Here is a 15,506-nt window from a genome sequence, read left to right on the forward strand (position 1 = left end):
GGGGGGGGGGGGGGGAGGGAGGTACGAACAGTAAGTGTCGATGGCCACGTTGATGCTCTGATTGTCGGCGAAGCCCATCATCTCCTTGCCCGGTGGGGCCTCCTGCGTGACCACCAGGAGATTCTGTCCATTTTGCCAGTCGCCGTCCTCGTTCTCGATGGTCGCGATCAGTGACCCGTTGCCGCCTTTCAGCGCGCAGTTGCCCTTCTTCTCGGCGACGTGCACACTCATCTCGGCTGTTATTCGCGACACGCTTGCCAGGACGATAGCACAAGGACTCTCCTTCTCGGACTTATTATCTTCGATCGGCCGCACTTTTCACCTCTCTCCTCGTGTCCTCAGTTTCGTCCGATATACAGTTTCACGTTCCGTCCACGAACACTAGTCTACTAGTTTTCCGTCCGCCTAGTTACGTTTCGAGCCTCACCGCAGTACAGCCTACCTAGATCACTTTTTCACCCTTCCTCCTGGCCACGAAGAGAGAGAGAGAGAGAGAGAAAGAGAGCAGGAAGCGCGGACGAGCCGATTGGCCGACGCTATAGCGGACTGACGCGTCGCGCGTCGACACGGGCGGAGACGGAGAGACCGAGGGAAACCGTGCAGGAGCGTATCTACGCGCGCGACCGGCCGGTGAGGGTCTTTTGTCATCTCAGAGAATTCATGATTTCGTTTATAGGCGGCTAACTCGTAATATTCTTCGTCGATTTAGTCAGAATCCCTGCGATCTTATACGAACAACTCGATAAGTTTTTCATTGGCCACATTCTAAACTGCATCGAAAACTTGCTCACAACCCGTTCTTATACTTAAAAACCATGTTAAACATACCTTTAAATATTTCTACAGCCAGTAAAATAATCTGTACAGCATTCGTACCGATCGTTTTATCGGCTAAGAAGTTTCTCAAAATATATTTAAGACAATTTTAAATATAAAAACTGATTCAAACTGTTCTGCGAACGTTGCTTAGAGATTCTCGTGAAAAATCGAGCGTTCCGTGAAAAATCTCGACGCGGCAAGAAGCGGCGTCTCAACACAAAGATCAGCCAAGGTTTCTCACGAATCCACGAAACTGAATTCAGTTTTATCTAAGCGTTCCGTCAAAGGTCTCGGGTATATTTTCATTCGCACCTTGATCGCTATTTTTTTTTTTTGAAAACCCGAACAACGACTGTGCACGCACACACTCGGGTCGCCGAGTTTTCTCGATGAACACAACGCTGCTTACGCTCCTGCCTCACAAAGAATCAAAACGGGAGAAGCTATAACGATAAAGAGGGGTGAGGGGGGACAGAAGGAAAGGGAGGGGGGATGGGAGAGATCTCCCCTCTGAGTGCAGAGAGCAGATGGAATAGGTACCCAGTGGAATATTCCATTGTCGTGTTCAACCAAAAGGGAGGAAGTAGTAAATGAGAGGGTGCCGGGAGTGAGGAGGGGGATACCTGCTATAGAAGGAGGGGTGACAAAAGCATACGCGGCTGATGGCGCACGCGGTGTAACGGTGTGTTTATGAAAAAAACCAGGAAAAAAAAAGGAATACTTTCACATCACACGATGTGTGTTTTTTTTGGCGCGCCCGATCGAAATGAAACGCCGACTGAAAGCGTTTATCTACGCCCCCTTTTTTTGTACACCCGGTCGGCGTGAAGACAAAGTCCACGAGGCGAAATGAGAGGTAATACCGTGTGTGTCAAACGCACGAGTCCGTCGCGGCGGAAACGAATCCGGAGAGAATCGGAGGCCACGACGATGAGCGGGCGATTAAAAACTTATTAATTCGCCGCTAAAGTTAGTTGTTTAATACTATTTTTATCTCGTAAAGAGGGGTCTACGGTGAGAATTTAAGGTGTAAGTTTTAAAAAGCTGACCAATCATAATTGATTTTTCTTCTATAATTCGACTGTGATTGGTCAATTTCTTAAGGCTTATGCCTTAAATTGTCATTGTAGACCCTGCCTTAGTTCCGGTCTACAATAGATGCTTCAAGCCCTAAGCTTAAAAAATTGACCAATCACAATCGAAACCAAGATATAGAAAAAAAATCAATTATGATTGGTCAATTTCTTAAATTTTACACCTTACGACTGCGATACATATCAATGGCTGCGTTTGGCAAACATAAACAAATCAGCGTGTGGTCAGTGGTTATCACTGTTAAATCCCTAAATTTCGACCAATTATGTTGACGAATTACTCAACCGTTGCACAACCAATTACACTGTGCTCGTGTTTTCCGAAACGTGACCAATTACCGTCCCTCTTTCTCCTCGGCAGTCGAAATTGCACCTGCTCGCTTACACTCTGCTATACCATCTGCGTGCGCGAAACGAAAAAATATTCCGTACATACAAGCTGCCCTCTCCAGCTACACTCGGCTGCATTATGTGCACTTCAAGCAAATATACTCTCTCCAGCTCCGGAGAAGAAAGAGAGAGGGAGAGGGGGAGAGAGAGAGAAAGAGAAACGGGCAGACACGACAAAATGTATATAAAAAACGACACAAATTTATTTGAATTTCTGCGAGTATCACGAATGATCGCGAGGAAATGACAAGAGAGAACCGGATGAAGCTCAGCAGAGAACGCAGAGCTCGAAAGGTCAAGGGTGTCTGGTGCTAAGTCGGAAGTCCCGAAGGACGACACAAGTGTGAACGTACCAACGTTAGACAGCTGCTGGATCTCGTTCATCTTCAATATCACGCCGGTGCCCGCTATCTGCGGGTGGCCCTGTTGCTGTTGCTGCTGCGGTTGCTGTTGCGCCTGCATGGCGGCCGTGGTCGACGGTGTGAGAACGGAACGAAGACGCGAGGAACGCACACGCGGGAACGGGGTGCGGGAATTGGACTGATGGGACGCGCGTCTTCCGGTTCAACTCGCTCGGCGTAGACGCGCGAATTCTTCTCTCGGAGGTCGAAGATGATCGATATCTCTACGTGCACCCGTATCGCAATTTTCTCGCGCGCGCCATTACGTACCCTTCGCGGAAGCCGCCGGAAACTAAAGAGTCACGCTCGGCTGTCCTCGGCGGTTCGCGCGACTGCTCGGCATCGGTGACGGAGACAGACAGTGGTGCGAGGAGCGGAGAGAGAGAGACGCACAGAGCGAAGGGACGAACGTGATAGGCGGGTTCCACTTAACACTCGCAAAGACGCAAACATCATTCTATCTTTATTTCTCGCTGGATGTTAAGTAAAGATAGAATGGCGTTCACGTTGTTGCGAACGTTAAATGAATCCTCCCGATTTGATTCGTCGTTTCCCGAGTGGCTACAGCTCGGTCTACAATGTGCTCCTTGTGTCTCGTTTCTTGCTCTCTGTCTCTATAAGCGCGTGATATTATTTAATATTAAGTAATATTCCGGACATATTCTTAGAATAGACGTAATATTTTAATAATGTTCTAGTAATATTATTTAATATGAAGTAATATTTCTGGAATATTAGTAATAGATGATTATATGTCTACTCCTGATAATATTAAAAAAATAATCTAATTTAATGGTATTGTAATATTATATATTTTTTAAATATTAAATTCTATGCATATTTATAATTGTAGTTATTTCAAATGTATTGCAATACCAATTGTTTTATTATATAAATAAAGTCAAAAGAATTTTGTGACGACGATTCGATAGCCAATAGGAGAATGTGATTTCTAGGAACAATAATGTTCCTAGCTAGTAACTTTAAAAAGTGAAATCTTGATGCATCACGAGATACATTCAGCTACATCTTTTGGGAATAAAAGAATGTACCTTAAATGTCGGTCTACAATAGATATTTTAAGCCTTAAAAAGTTGATTGATCACAGTTCGTCAATTATTCTCTTCACACTCGACTGGGATTGGTCAATTTCTTCGGCTTAAAGTTTAAAATACCTATTGTGGACTGACGCTAATGTAGAGTGACCCTAACATCTCACCGCAACTTAAGATAGCAATTCGTAACTAATGGTTGTCATTATTGTTATTTCGTGACATCTTCGGTGACGGGGGCATTCACGGCACATTGTAGAATGCCCTTAATATTCGTTATTCGATCAATCGGCACCGACAGAGTGGAGCCGCTCCGTCCGTTTGTGATGTCGGCACACCGATGCGTCTGATCTCTCTCTTCCCTTCACTCGTACAGCCCTGATCGCTTCGCCATCTTGACGTGCGAAGGGCACCGGTGAAAATCTCCGACGACGCATTACGACGTCACTACCACCGCCCCCACCTCCGGCGAGACTCGCCGCGGTTTCCCGTCGCCTCGGTCTCATTCCTTCGCGGTTCGTCGGCACCGCATGGTTTTGTGCTCGGTCTCAATCTTATTGCAGATCATCTGTAAATCAGTTATGGCGGATAACAAGGAGCGCACCTTAATCCTAGTCAAGCCGGACGGCGTGCAGCGCGGCCTGGTCGGTAAGATCATCCAGCGCTTCGAGGAGAAAGGCTTCAAGCTCTTGGCGACGAAGATGGTTTGGGTAAGCGGCCGTTCACGCGATTTCTCGCTCCACTCGCGTACGAACGCGACGGAGATCGATGCCAAGATTCGCGAGCGCGCCACGTGGCCCTCTGTAAAAGAAAGAGACAAAGACAAAGAGAGAGATATATATACATATATATATATGTATATATATATATATAATATATATGTATAAAGTACCTAGGTAATATTATTGAAAAGTGAATACTTTAAGATACATTTCATATTTTGTGCTGGAAAATATCAGAAATAAGAAATAAAATATCTCAAAAAGTATTCAATTTTCGATGATCTTACTGTAATACTTTTATACGTAGAATAAACAGAGAAATCGATTTGTGTTAAGAAAACTATATGATTCCGTTAACAAAAAGAATTAAATTGACTTTCATTTGACGTTGACATCTCTATTCAAAGTCAAACTGATAAAATCAGATTATCTTTCAATCATTATAAGTCTCTAAGATATAACTTTAGAATCACAGAACCAGAATAAAAGGCCACCCTGATGGAAATATTTTGCTGAAATACTCTCTCAATTCACCCTCATTTCATTGATAAACGCGATTTTCAGTTTAATTTGGTAAATTTCACGATATCTAATATTTCAAAAATTGTTTTATTACTTTTTTCTTTCTGGCATGTTGTAGCCTACTGAGGAACATCTGAAGAAACACTATGCCGATCTGGCAACGAAGCCCTTCTTCCCTGGTTTGGTCAAGTACATGAGCTCAGGACCAGTCGTAGCGATGGTAAGCTCACATTGCAATCAACTTTTTGAATGTATAAACATGTATGTGTGACTTATGAGTGTCTTATGTAGACTATGAATATACAATAAGATCTCTCTGTAGTGAAACCTTATTAATTGATTAAATCTATCTTAAGATGATATTTGGATAGAAAGCATTTTTTTACTTTATTATGCCACTATAAACTCCACGCTCTATGACTCCTGACGCTCTTGTATTATTATTTTCTTTTCTCATCTTCTTTATTGCACAAAACTTACAACTTAAACAATCTCCAGCAAATTTATACCGTTCGGGAGCAAAAATCAGAAATGCTTAAATAAAATGCATGAGTTTTTGTAGTGACGTAATTTTCTTTTAATAAAATCGTTCACTCCATTGAAGGTCTGGGAAGGTTTGAACATTGTAAAAACGGGTCGCGTGATGCTGGGCGAGACAAATCCGATGGATTCGGCTCCCGGCACCATCCGTGGCGACTATTGCATACATATCGGCCGTAACATCATTCACGGCTCTGATTCCGTCGGGTCTGCCATAAAAGAGATTGATCTTTGGTTCGGAGAGAAGGAAGTGATCAACTGGACGCATGCATCCGACAATTGGATTTACGAGTAAAGATCCGTGCACGTGACGATTCCTCCAGAAGATGATGCCGTCTCTTTACAAATCCATCTCATTAGAGAGTATTCCTCAGCCCGCATTACCAGAACTTTGGGTAGGCGATTCAAACTACTGAAGGTGTGACTGACGTTTGTTTGAAAATATCTACCGAGAAACTTGTTAAGAATAAATAAATTGTCAAACTCCATCAGAAGAAGATGAGGAACCCTGTCCTCAAAATAGATAAAGTAAAAATAAGCTGCCGAAAATCATAAAAAAATATTGTAAAAAATTTAAAAAAATAAACTGCCGAAATTCATAAAGAAGTATTGTAAAAGATAAAAAAATAAATACATTGTTAAAAATTAAAAAAGTAACTGTCGAAGTTCACAAAAGAAAACAATAAAAAACTTAAAAAATAAGCTGCCGTGAAAAAATAAAAAAAAACAGGAGCTGTTGTGAAAAATTAAAAAGTAACTATTGAAATAAAAAAGAACAGTTCAACAAATAAAAAAACAAGCTTCATGAAAAAATAAACTGTCCTGGGAAAATAAAAGAAACTGGGAAAAAAAAGAAATAACTGCCGTGAAAAATTGAAAAGGTTGCTATCGAAGTTTATGAAAAAGAATAGTTCAGAAAATAAATAATAAGCTACTGTGAGAAAATGAAAAAAATAGCTGCCGAGATATTTATAAAACAAAAACAGTTTTCAGAAAAAAAAAATAAACTACCGAAACATATTAAATAATATAAAAAGGAAAAAGAAAGCTGCCGTGGAAATATAAGAAAGAATTACTTAGTGACATTTAGTTTCTATAGTTTATTTTATAACATTCATATAGAAACTAAATAACATTTTACAACTTGTATGGGAAGTGAACTATCGAAAATAAATCACATTGTTATTAAATGCTACTATTGGTGCAACCAAAGTTGTAAAAGGTGATTTTTACAAATATAAGTTCAGTTTATCCAAAAATATCTTGATATAATAGATTAATGTATTTCTTCTGTATTTTCCTTCCCATTAATTTTCTTTCTCTAATTGTGTTTGTTAATTGTAATTTACAATTTAGTTTAAAGAATACCGACAACTTTTGTTCATAAATTCTTAAAAGTTTTGTTGTATTAATATTTTGATTCTTATTACCGGACAATACATTCAGAAGCAGTAGAAGTACTAAAAAAAAGTTGTTAACAAGATAAAATATAGTGGGCCTAATATATCCTTATAAATATAGGACACAATAATGAAATAATGTTACACAGTTGCGTACTTACATATATTTGTTAGTAAAAAATGTATAAATGTAATCCTATAGATCAAGTACGTGACAATACTTTCTGTAACAGTGCTTCATTTACGAAACAAGATCACATGTATTACAAAAAATGAAATGTCTCTGTATCGCGCTATATGAAAATAATTATTTCTACTATGCCCGCATTTACATCAAATTTTGCGAATAATATACGAACGACTCACATTCAATTTTCATTATCGATTAATCGTTTCGATTAATCGTTATATATATAAGAAAATAAGGAAAGAAAATTGTGTACATACACATCGATCTTTGTGTAAATTTATATCCCTATAAGCGCGTAATATTCCTAGAATATTATACGATTATTATTAAATATTAAAATAATATTTTATTTTTATAATATTCTAGGAATGTTGTATAGTATTTTTTAATATAGGAATATATTCTATTGATTTTATTGATTGATGTTATATATGTCCACTTAACATATATTCTTGGCATATTATACAAATNTACAGTTATATATACTATATATATACATAGAGTTGGACATTTAACAAATATATAATATTACAATAACATTATTTATATTATATTAATAATATTATTTTTTTAATATTATTAGAGGGATGGACATATAACCATTTATTAATATTCCAGAAATATTACTTAATATTAAATAATATTACCAGAATATTATTATATAATATTATGTCTAATATTTCAAGAATATGCCCAGAATTATGTAACATTATATAATATTACACGCTTATAGGGATATTATGTACAGGAGAAACGAAACTCATGGTCTCTTACGCGTGAACGTAACAACTGCACGGTATTTTTATTCGTGCGATGCGCGCGTTATCAAAACACAACATCAGCCGTGCGCAATGTGCAGCTCAATCGACGGTAACGCGGTGCTGCAATCTCTCCTTTGTATTTTAATGCAATTATGATGTATTAATTGTCACACGACCCGAGGTAAGCGCCGCAGGATGGACAGTAATGCTTCTTAACCAAGCAGCTGTCTATGCAGTAAGGACACGGTGCGCAGCACCAGCAGCTGTAAAAGAGAAAAAACCGGAACTATGTTAAGCTCCAGAGTAGTAATAGCTGCGGTCATATTAGCTTCGTCATAAGCGACATCCTTGCACAATAACAGGCAACAGGAATAAAGAATGACACAGGCAGTAGATTTGCAATCTATCGGAAACCGTGTCAAATTGCTGTGCATTTATACACGGTTTCCGATAGGACGGTTGGAAATCTATTGCCTGTGTTATTCTCTGTTCCTGTTGCCTAGCGTTGCAAAGACCTTTACAGGCCTTTACGGCATACGTGGAAATAAAAGAATATGTGCATAAAACGGCATTCGTAATTCAGCACGCTTGTAAATATGTCCGGATTTTCCTTTAATTTGAATAATCACCGGGAGTCTTAATTAATCGCGCCATCATAACTTGCGCTTCATAAGATCTTACAAGAAGACGCAGAGAAGAATCGCCATTATGTGTGTCTTCGTGTTCGATTCGGTTTCTACCCGTGTGGATATATTAGCATGACACTGCGGACAGGTCATGCGTTGCGTTTCGGGGCCGAATCCTCCTGTCACAACGATCATTTCTGCAATCATATCGAGTCGCATTTTATTAGCCAGATATTCTGAAAATTAAGCATCTAATATTCCTAGAATGTTATATAAATATTAAAATAATATTCTTATAATATTCTAAGAATGTTATGTAATATTTTTTTAATATTATAGGAATGTTCTATTGATGTTATATGTCCACTTAACGTAATATTCTTGGCATATTATACAAAATGTTCTTAGAATATTTAAAAAAGTAAAATAATATAGAAATGTATATATATATATATATATAACATTTTTTAAATATAAAACATTTTTATCTGTTAATCTGTTAATATTCCAGAAATATTAATATTAAATAATATTACCGGAATATTATCAGAATATTATGTCTAATATTCTAAGAATATGCCCGGAATATTACTTAATATTAAATAATATTACTTATAGCGTGAATCAGTCAACTTCCGACAAGCTACGCGGTCACTTATGTCAGGCTTGGAATATTTTTCCACGCGGTTTACCGGACGCTTCAATATATGCTCGCCGAAAACTTGATTTCTTCGACTGGGAAATCGCTGATTATTTATATTTACGTGGCTGTGCCTGCTGCTGCTGCTGCTGCGCGTCATAAGGGGGTGGTGGCGCGAAACCCGGTGGTGGCGGATGTGCGTTTTTGTCCATTGTTGTTGTTTATCGTCCAGCTAGCAACAGAAAAGTGGCGAGAAACGTTACAATTTCGTGCGGAAGGAAACGAGCGGAAACGTTTCGCACACGCACGACCTCGTACGATTATTTCGTTAGCTGAGTTGCCGAGGTCGTGCAGGAACAGATAAGGGCAAAAAAGCGGATCAGAAGTGTAGGAAACTTGGAGTCGAATCGATGACGTCGTGGGCGCAGAATTCTTTGTCGGTTGGATAAAAATAGAATCGCGCGCGGGGAATAAGATTGCCGATTTTGAAGGCCGATGATGACGGATATTTCACGGGACGATTGAATACATTCGAATGACCTTGTGGGACGACCAAAAACACCTCCTTCCGTTGACCTTTCGGCGGTCATCTTAAACAGAGCGTAGAACGCTTTTTCGCGCGTTTTCCACACGCGTGGCGTTTCCCGCTGTGTTGCACGGCGACGAAACGAAATTTTATTCTGGCGTTACGATCGATCCTCGAAGGGCAGAAGAAAGGATAATGTCAAAATAATGACAAAAATAACAAGAAAGGTTAAATAAAAATTCGCTTTTCGATTACAATCCAATTATTTCTCCGTTATTTTGATATCGTTTTGATGATATCGTGATTTTCGGTTCTACCCGCATGGGGAAGACAAGTCTCGCTGGAACAGCGTAGTTGTCTGTTAATATAGTGACAGTAAAAATATTTGTTACAGGGAAAAAATAATTTTGCTGTTGTAGCAAGATGTCATTGCGACAACAATGAAATTTAGTTGGCACAGCCAAATTATTTTGCTGTCCGTGTATCTAGCAAATAACAATCGATATTCTCCCAGCAAATCTTTCTACCGTCCAAATAAACTTTTTTTTCCTATCACTATATAAACAGAATTTTGCTATTCCAGCAAAATTGTTTTCTCCATGTGAGTTGTCATCCGATGTCTCGGTGGAAAAATTTCTCGTCCCCCTCTCTTTCTCTCTCTCTCACGATCGGCATATGCTGCTCTGCAAAACCAGTACCAGTCACGGGCATCGCGTTTATAACATTTGCACAACGCGTATACTACGCGTCCGCACAAATCAAGTTCGAGCGACTTGCGGATTATCTTATCGCCGTTCCGCAGTGTTCGCAGGATTAATGCCACAACATTTTTACGCGATATCTTGTAATCTCCTCTTATCGTGGAGCTTATTCGATGTTTCTCGTAACCTTGACGGAACAAATAGAATCGAATAGACATATCGGACAACTGATAAATAAGGACAATTTTTCGATTACGAGCTAAATTAATTAACGAATTTTATCGTGAATACCTCGCGCGCGCGCGTCCGGAGTGTTACGAAGAGACCTATTTTTGCTTAAAGTTTATAAATGAGAGTACAGATTTTTGGGATATTTTTTTATTAAAAGTGGAAGGAGAGGAATAAGAGAGGAAAAGAAGTTAAAAGTTGAGCGTGCGAAGGAAATGATGATATTCGAACTGAATTAATATAGCGTGTGAAAACAAAGAAGGAAACAATCGTGATGTTCGTGTAGCCACTCAAGTCATTTTAGATCGCACTGTATCGTACATTAATGCCGAATAACATTTCAGTTTGAACAATTTCCGTAATGTTTATGTTTCATTTGCTATTTTCCATCTTTAATAAAAAGCGTCCCAAAAAATTGTGCTATCATTTGTAAACTGTAAGCACACGGACAATCGCAAAAAGGTAGCGACACTTTTCGCTCGTAAGTTTCGCAACGCATCCTGCGTCCGATGGGAGAATTTGCTCATTAATCATTCTCAGGAGGTAAGTTCCCCTATTGAATAAGAGATGCGAGACTGAGAAAGGAAAGGTGCAAATCTTTTCGTGACTGGCTGTACACATAAAACTTATGATTCATATATTTCGCGCGAATTTCAATGCCACATCAGCTCGGCGTGTATAAAGATAACGAGAAGTTTAATTGCGTCATTACTCATTTTAACCGCAGATCGCGATCGTCGAGTGCTGACGTATTTACTTTATTGTGAAGTACATGTGTGCGTTACTTTTGTTCTTTTTCTATTTTTTTCTGATGCACACGACACGTGTACGCGCGCGTGTGCAATGCCGTCTCGTTTCTGCGAAGGTGGAAACGCCCGACGCCGCGCGAGGAATGCGAGGAATCTCTTCATTTTGACCGGCGCTCTCTCTCTCTCTCTCTTTCTCAATTTCCTCTCATTGATGTTTCTTTGCTGCAGCAGAAGTACTGATAATATAAGCGCGGCGTGAGGATAAATTTAAACGTGCGCCATGAAGCGCGTAACACGGAGCGTGCCTCGTACGAGATTCAAAGCCAACACGAGTGCCAAACAATGTTATCCCAGTAAACGAGAAATTGATACAACGTTTACTAATTGATAAAACATGCAACGTTTTCAAGTATCTGGTACTTAATGTTGCATACAACGTCATTCTCTATAAGCGCGCAATATTCCTAGAATATTATATGAATGTTATTCGATGTTAAAATGATATTCCTGTAATATTCTAAGAATGTTATGTAATATTTTTTTAATGTTACAGGAATGTTCTATTAATGTTAGTTATATGTCCATTTCAAACATAATATTCTTAGCATGTATATGCTTAGCATCCCTTTAATTAATTAAACCGTTAAATACTGCGGGAGTAACGAACCGTGGGATTTTAATCTTTGTATATGCCGTACCCACACAGAGAGAGAGAGAGAGAGAGAGAGAGAGATCAGCAGAGAAGATTAAAAACCACTTCCCTTCGATATAAAAGGGGTGATCTCAAATATTCTGTACATACACACATAGAGTTGAATATTAAAAAACACATAATTTAACAATAATATATTAAACAATATTGCTAGAATATTATTGGAACATTACATCTGATATTCTAAGAATATGCCCGGAATATTGCTTAATATTAACCCCTTGACATACAAATAAAACAGAATTTGATGCGTCCGAAAAATACTATTTATTTTTGCTCAATAAACAGTTATGTGCAAGCTTGTGAAACAATTGAGTAATCACAAGTGAAATAATTGAATAATCTAATAATATACTGCAGTGCATCACCGAAGAGAGTTCTTGACGCCTCGGAGATATCAAAGTCTACAATGGTATGTGGAATGAATGACGTCTCCCGGACGTCATTGTATGTCAAGGGGTTAAATAACATTACACGCCTATAGGATGTGAACCATATTTGAACCATATTTGATTAAACGTGGAAAATAATGTTTCTACACAATGACTTCAATATTTAAGACTATAATATTACATCATGTAACAGTTTAAAAACACATGAAATATTACGTCAAATTGTCCATAAAATCCGCATAAAATCCATCAATATTCGAAAGATTGACTTAACGTTTCCTGCTTACTGGATTACGACGGATGAAGGAGCACTCGCGACGAGAAAGAAAAATTAATTCTCTGATGATGCACTCGGGCGGCTTAATATGCAGTCCTTTGTATTCCGTCCCATCTCCGTGGAATCTGCCCGTCCCCTCCACTCCCCCCACTCCCCCCTGTGCACGTGTCAAAATATTTTTCATTCTCGGAACGCATAATGGCACTCACTCACGTGATGTGTCCCTCGAGTGATCGATCCTATCGACATCCAGGAAAAGTAAACAGCCCGCCTCCGATATATCGCTGAGCGCAATTCACAGTGAGAGATAACTGATACGCCGAACGTTTTTATCGCGCGCCTCTTGGCCTTCAGTCGACGCTAAGGCGACGGCACAGGTTCGATTTCGAGTTTCCCACATCCGTTTCGTCCCGCCTGCAGTCTTCTTGACTCACGATCTTTTTTAATAAGCCTCGCGCCTCTCGCCGCTTTTTTTCTCGCCCATGTTGATTGGGTCGCTCGTAAAAATAGAATGACGGCACCGGCGGGGTATACCCGTACAAATTATATCATCGCCGATTCGAAATCAGGAACCTTCACCGAATGCCGATAATCGCTCTATACATACGCCCACAACGTGTCCAGCTTCGAGAGACTTTATCTGCCTTTTTATCCGGTTATCTGTTATCTCCCTCGCGTTGTTTATTAACCCATTTGAAAGAACAGAGGAATTATCTATTTTAGTGGAATTTATATGAAACGTTTACGTGATAACTATCATTTCCCGAAAACGATATCTGAAATACTAAAACGGAGCAAATGTTCTGAGAACGTTTCCGGGATGTACTCAGTATTCAGTTCTGAAACGCCTGTCCCCAGGGCATCCTACGTGATACATTCTTCTACGTGATTTGGGAACATCCTGTGCTACACGTCCTATAAGCACGTAATGTTATTTAATATTAAGTAATATTCCGGGCATATTCTTAGAATATCAGACGTAATATTCTAATAATATTCTACTAATATTATTTAATATTATTGTAATATTATATGTTTTTTAAATATTCTAAGAACATTCTTATAATATGTCAAGAATATTATGTGAAGTGGACATACAACATCAATGGAACATTCTTGTAATATTAACAAATATTACATAATATTCTTAGAATATTATAAGAATGTCATTTTAATATTGAATAATATTCATATAATATTCTAGGGATATTACGCGCTTATAGGGTGGCTGTAGAATCTATGGCTCGTATTTTGAACGCGCTTACAACTTAGCGCGCTAATTATACGAGAAATGTGAACATTCCTAATGCGGTGGTAGCGGTGCCCTATTAAAAAAAAAAAATCGATGATCACGCGTATTTATAACAAAATTCCTATTCAGAGTTACTAATAATTTGACTTGTTCGCACGTCCCAGAATACGGGTTATTGGGTGTAATAACGGTAATAATGAAATAAGTGACGGTCGGTTGTGCACTCGAGTGTCCCATCAACGTCGATCGGACTAGACCGCGATGGATCCGACTTTCTTCTGTCTGAGAACTCCGCCGATTTCTCGGCCCTTGCAGAAATTTATTACCGGAATTACCAAGGAATCTACGGTGACTAATGGCGGTGTTTCAGTAACTATTTGGCCAATACTTGATCATCAGTTGATTTATTTCAAATTATATGCGTAAAAAGATTGCGTTTTCTTGATTGATAATAATATAATAAAATGAGAAAGTAATGGAAAAAGAAGAAAGGAAGGAGGAAGAGCAAAGAAGAAATACAGACGCAAGACGGTCTTCAAACCTGGGCTATTTAGTTCCCTTGCAGAAGAATATTACTAGCCAATTTATCGCAGCCAATGATATTTTTCCGTAAGGGTCAGCAACCAGGTACCCTGGAGCTTCTGCCACCGGATCACTTGATTTATGCTTATTATCTGCCGTACCTTCCGCTGCTTCCTCAACATTTAATCACTACGAATTCAGCAATTTTCAGTATATTTTAAACTTCCACAGGAGTATTACATCACTGTTGCACTATTATGCATCAGCATTCAAGTACTCGTATTAATGACGGTATTTAATCTCACTGCAACTCTGAGCATTGAAATATCCGGGATCACTGCGAGCCCAATAAAAATGTAATCATCACGAACAACGATATTTCATATACACAAAATGAGTAATTAATCACTTAGCTTAGGCGACAAGTTAAAAAAAAATTAAAAAATATAAATTTCTTTGTGAGGGGAAATTTCTTTGTTTCCGTCTTTTCGTCGATTCACGAATGTTTCGCGTTTCCCCTTTCGTTCAGGGAAACGCAGTCGATCGCTAGTTCGTGTGCCCGGTCTCGTCTATTAATAGGCAGGTACATACCTGTTGCGCCAAACGCGATGTATCAAGCGCGTCGAGGAACGGTCGGTGCACCAATGCTCGCGTAGCGACACCAAAAACGGACTACCGGACCGGCCGTCGTTGCTTTCCGTTGCATGTGGATGTTCCGTCAACTGCACGCACCGGTTTCTTAACGGCGCACTTTAGTCATGGGTGGGAGTACGGGAATGGGAGTAACGGGCGAATGAGAGAAGGAACATCAGACACCGGCGCCGCGGACGAAAACGACCGGCAACCGGAGAGCTCGGGAGGAAAGCTCAAGAGAGTCGGCGTGTCGGTGTGTCAGTGCTGACGTGTCGCGAACGGTCGGCGCATTTATGCCCGTTTCTACCAATGTCAGGGTTGGGGGATAACATTGGAAGGGATTAAAGATTAAGTTAG

At 39.4% G+C, this 15,506-nt stretch overlaps 3 protein-coding genes across 5 annotated transcripts in view; 1 reads left to right on the forward strand and 2 right to left on the reverse strand.

Annotated features, from left to right (window-relative positions):
- The window catches only part of LOC106750329 (UDP-N-acetylglucosamine--peptide N-acetylglucosaminyltransferase 110 kDa subunit), a 22,514-nt gene extending 19,505 nt beyond the window's left edge, over positions 1 to 3,009 (reverse strand). Inside the window, exon 1 of one of the 2 annotated variants that reach the window (XM_014630602.1) lies at positions 2,657 to 3,009. In XM_014630602.1, coding sequence (XP_014486088.1) covers positions 2,657 to 2,765 — 109 coding nt within the window. In that variant the 5' untranslated portion in view covers positions 2,766 to 3,009. Of the gene's footprint in view, positions 1 to 29; positions 1,976 to 2,656 lie in introns of those variants that run through there. The other variant, XM_014630601.1, reaches the window with a different exon arrangement.
- A 1,223-nt stretch (positions 3,010 to 4,232) lies between these two features.
- Positions 4,233 to 6,028, forward strand: LOC106750337 (nucleoside diphosphate kinase). The gene is made up of 3 exons (XM_014630631.1): positions 4,233 to 4,466; positions 5,119 to 5,220; positions 5,605 to 6,028. Exons 1-3 carry the CDS (start codon positions 4,287 to 4,289, stop codon positions 5,833 to 5,835), a joined length of 513 nt encoding a protein of 170 aa, XP_014486117.1. The 5' UTR covers positions 4,233 to 4,286; the 3' UTR covers positions 5,836 to 6,028.
- Positions 6,029 to 7,782: 1,754 nt separating this feature from the next.
- Positions 7,783 to 15,240, reverse strand: LOC106750339 (lipopolysaccharide-induced tumor necrosis factor-alpha factor homolog). 2 transcript variants are annotated; one of them, XM_014630639.1, is made up of 4 exons: positions 15,108 to 15,240; positions 9,282 to 9,389; positions 8,573 to 8,714; positions 7,783 to 8,154 (listed from the first exon to the last, which is right to left on the reverse strand). In XM_014630639.1, the coding sequence occupies exons 2-4, from the start codon at positions 9,367 to 9,369 to the stop codon at positions 8,052 to 8,054; spliced, it is 333 nt and encodes a 110-aa protein (XP_014486125.1). In that variant the 5' UTR covers positions 9,370 to 9,389; positions 15,108 to 15,240; the 3' UTR covers positions 7,783 to 8,051. The 2 variants fall into 2 exon arrangements, with proteins under 2 accessions (XP_014486125.1, XP_014486126.1); XM_014630640.1 differs by lacking the exon at positions 15,108 to 15,240 and adding an exon at positions 12,753 to 13,648.
- Positions 15,241 to 15,506: the final 266 nt, after the last annotated feature.

The sequence above is a fragment of the Dinoponera quadriceps genome, unplaced genomic scaffold (assembly GCF_001313825.1).
Source record: "Dinoponera quadriceps isolate SergipeBrazil2010 unplaced genomic scaffold, ASM131382v1 scaffold5230, whole genome shotgun sequence".
Classification (NCBI taxonomy): Eukaryota; Metazoa; Arthropoda; class Insecta; order Hymenoptera; family Formicidae; genus Dinoponera; species Dinoponera quadriceps.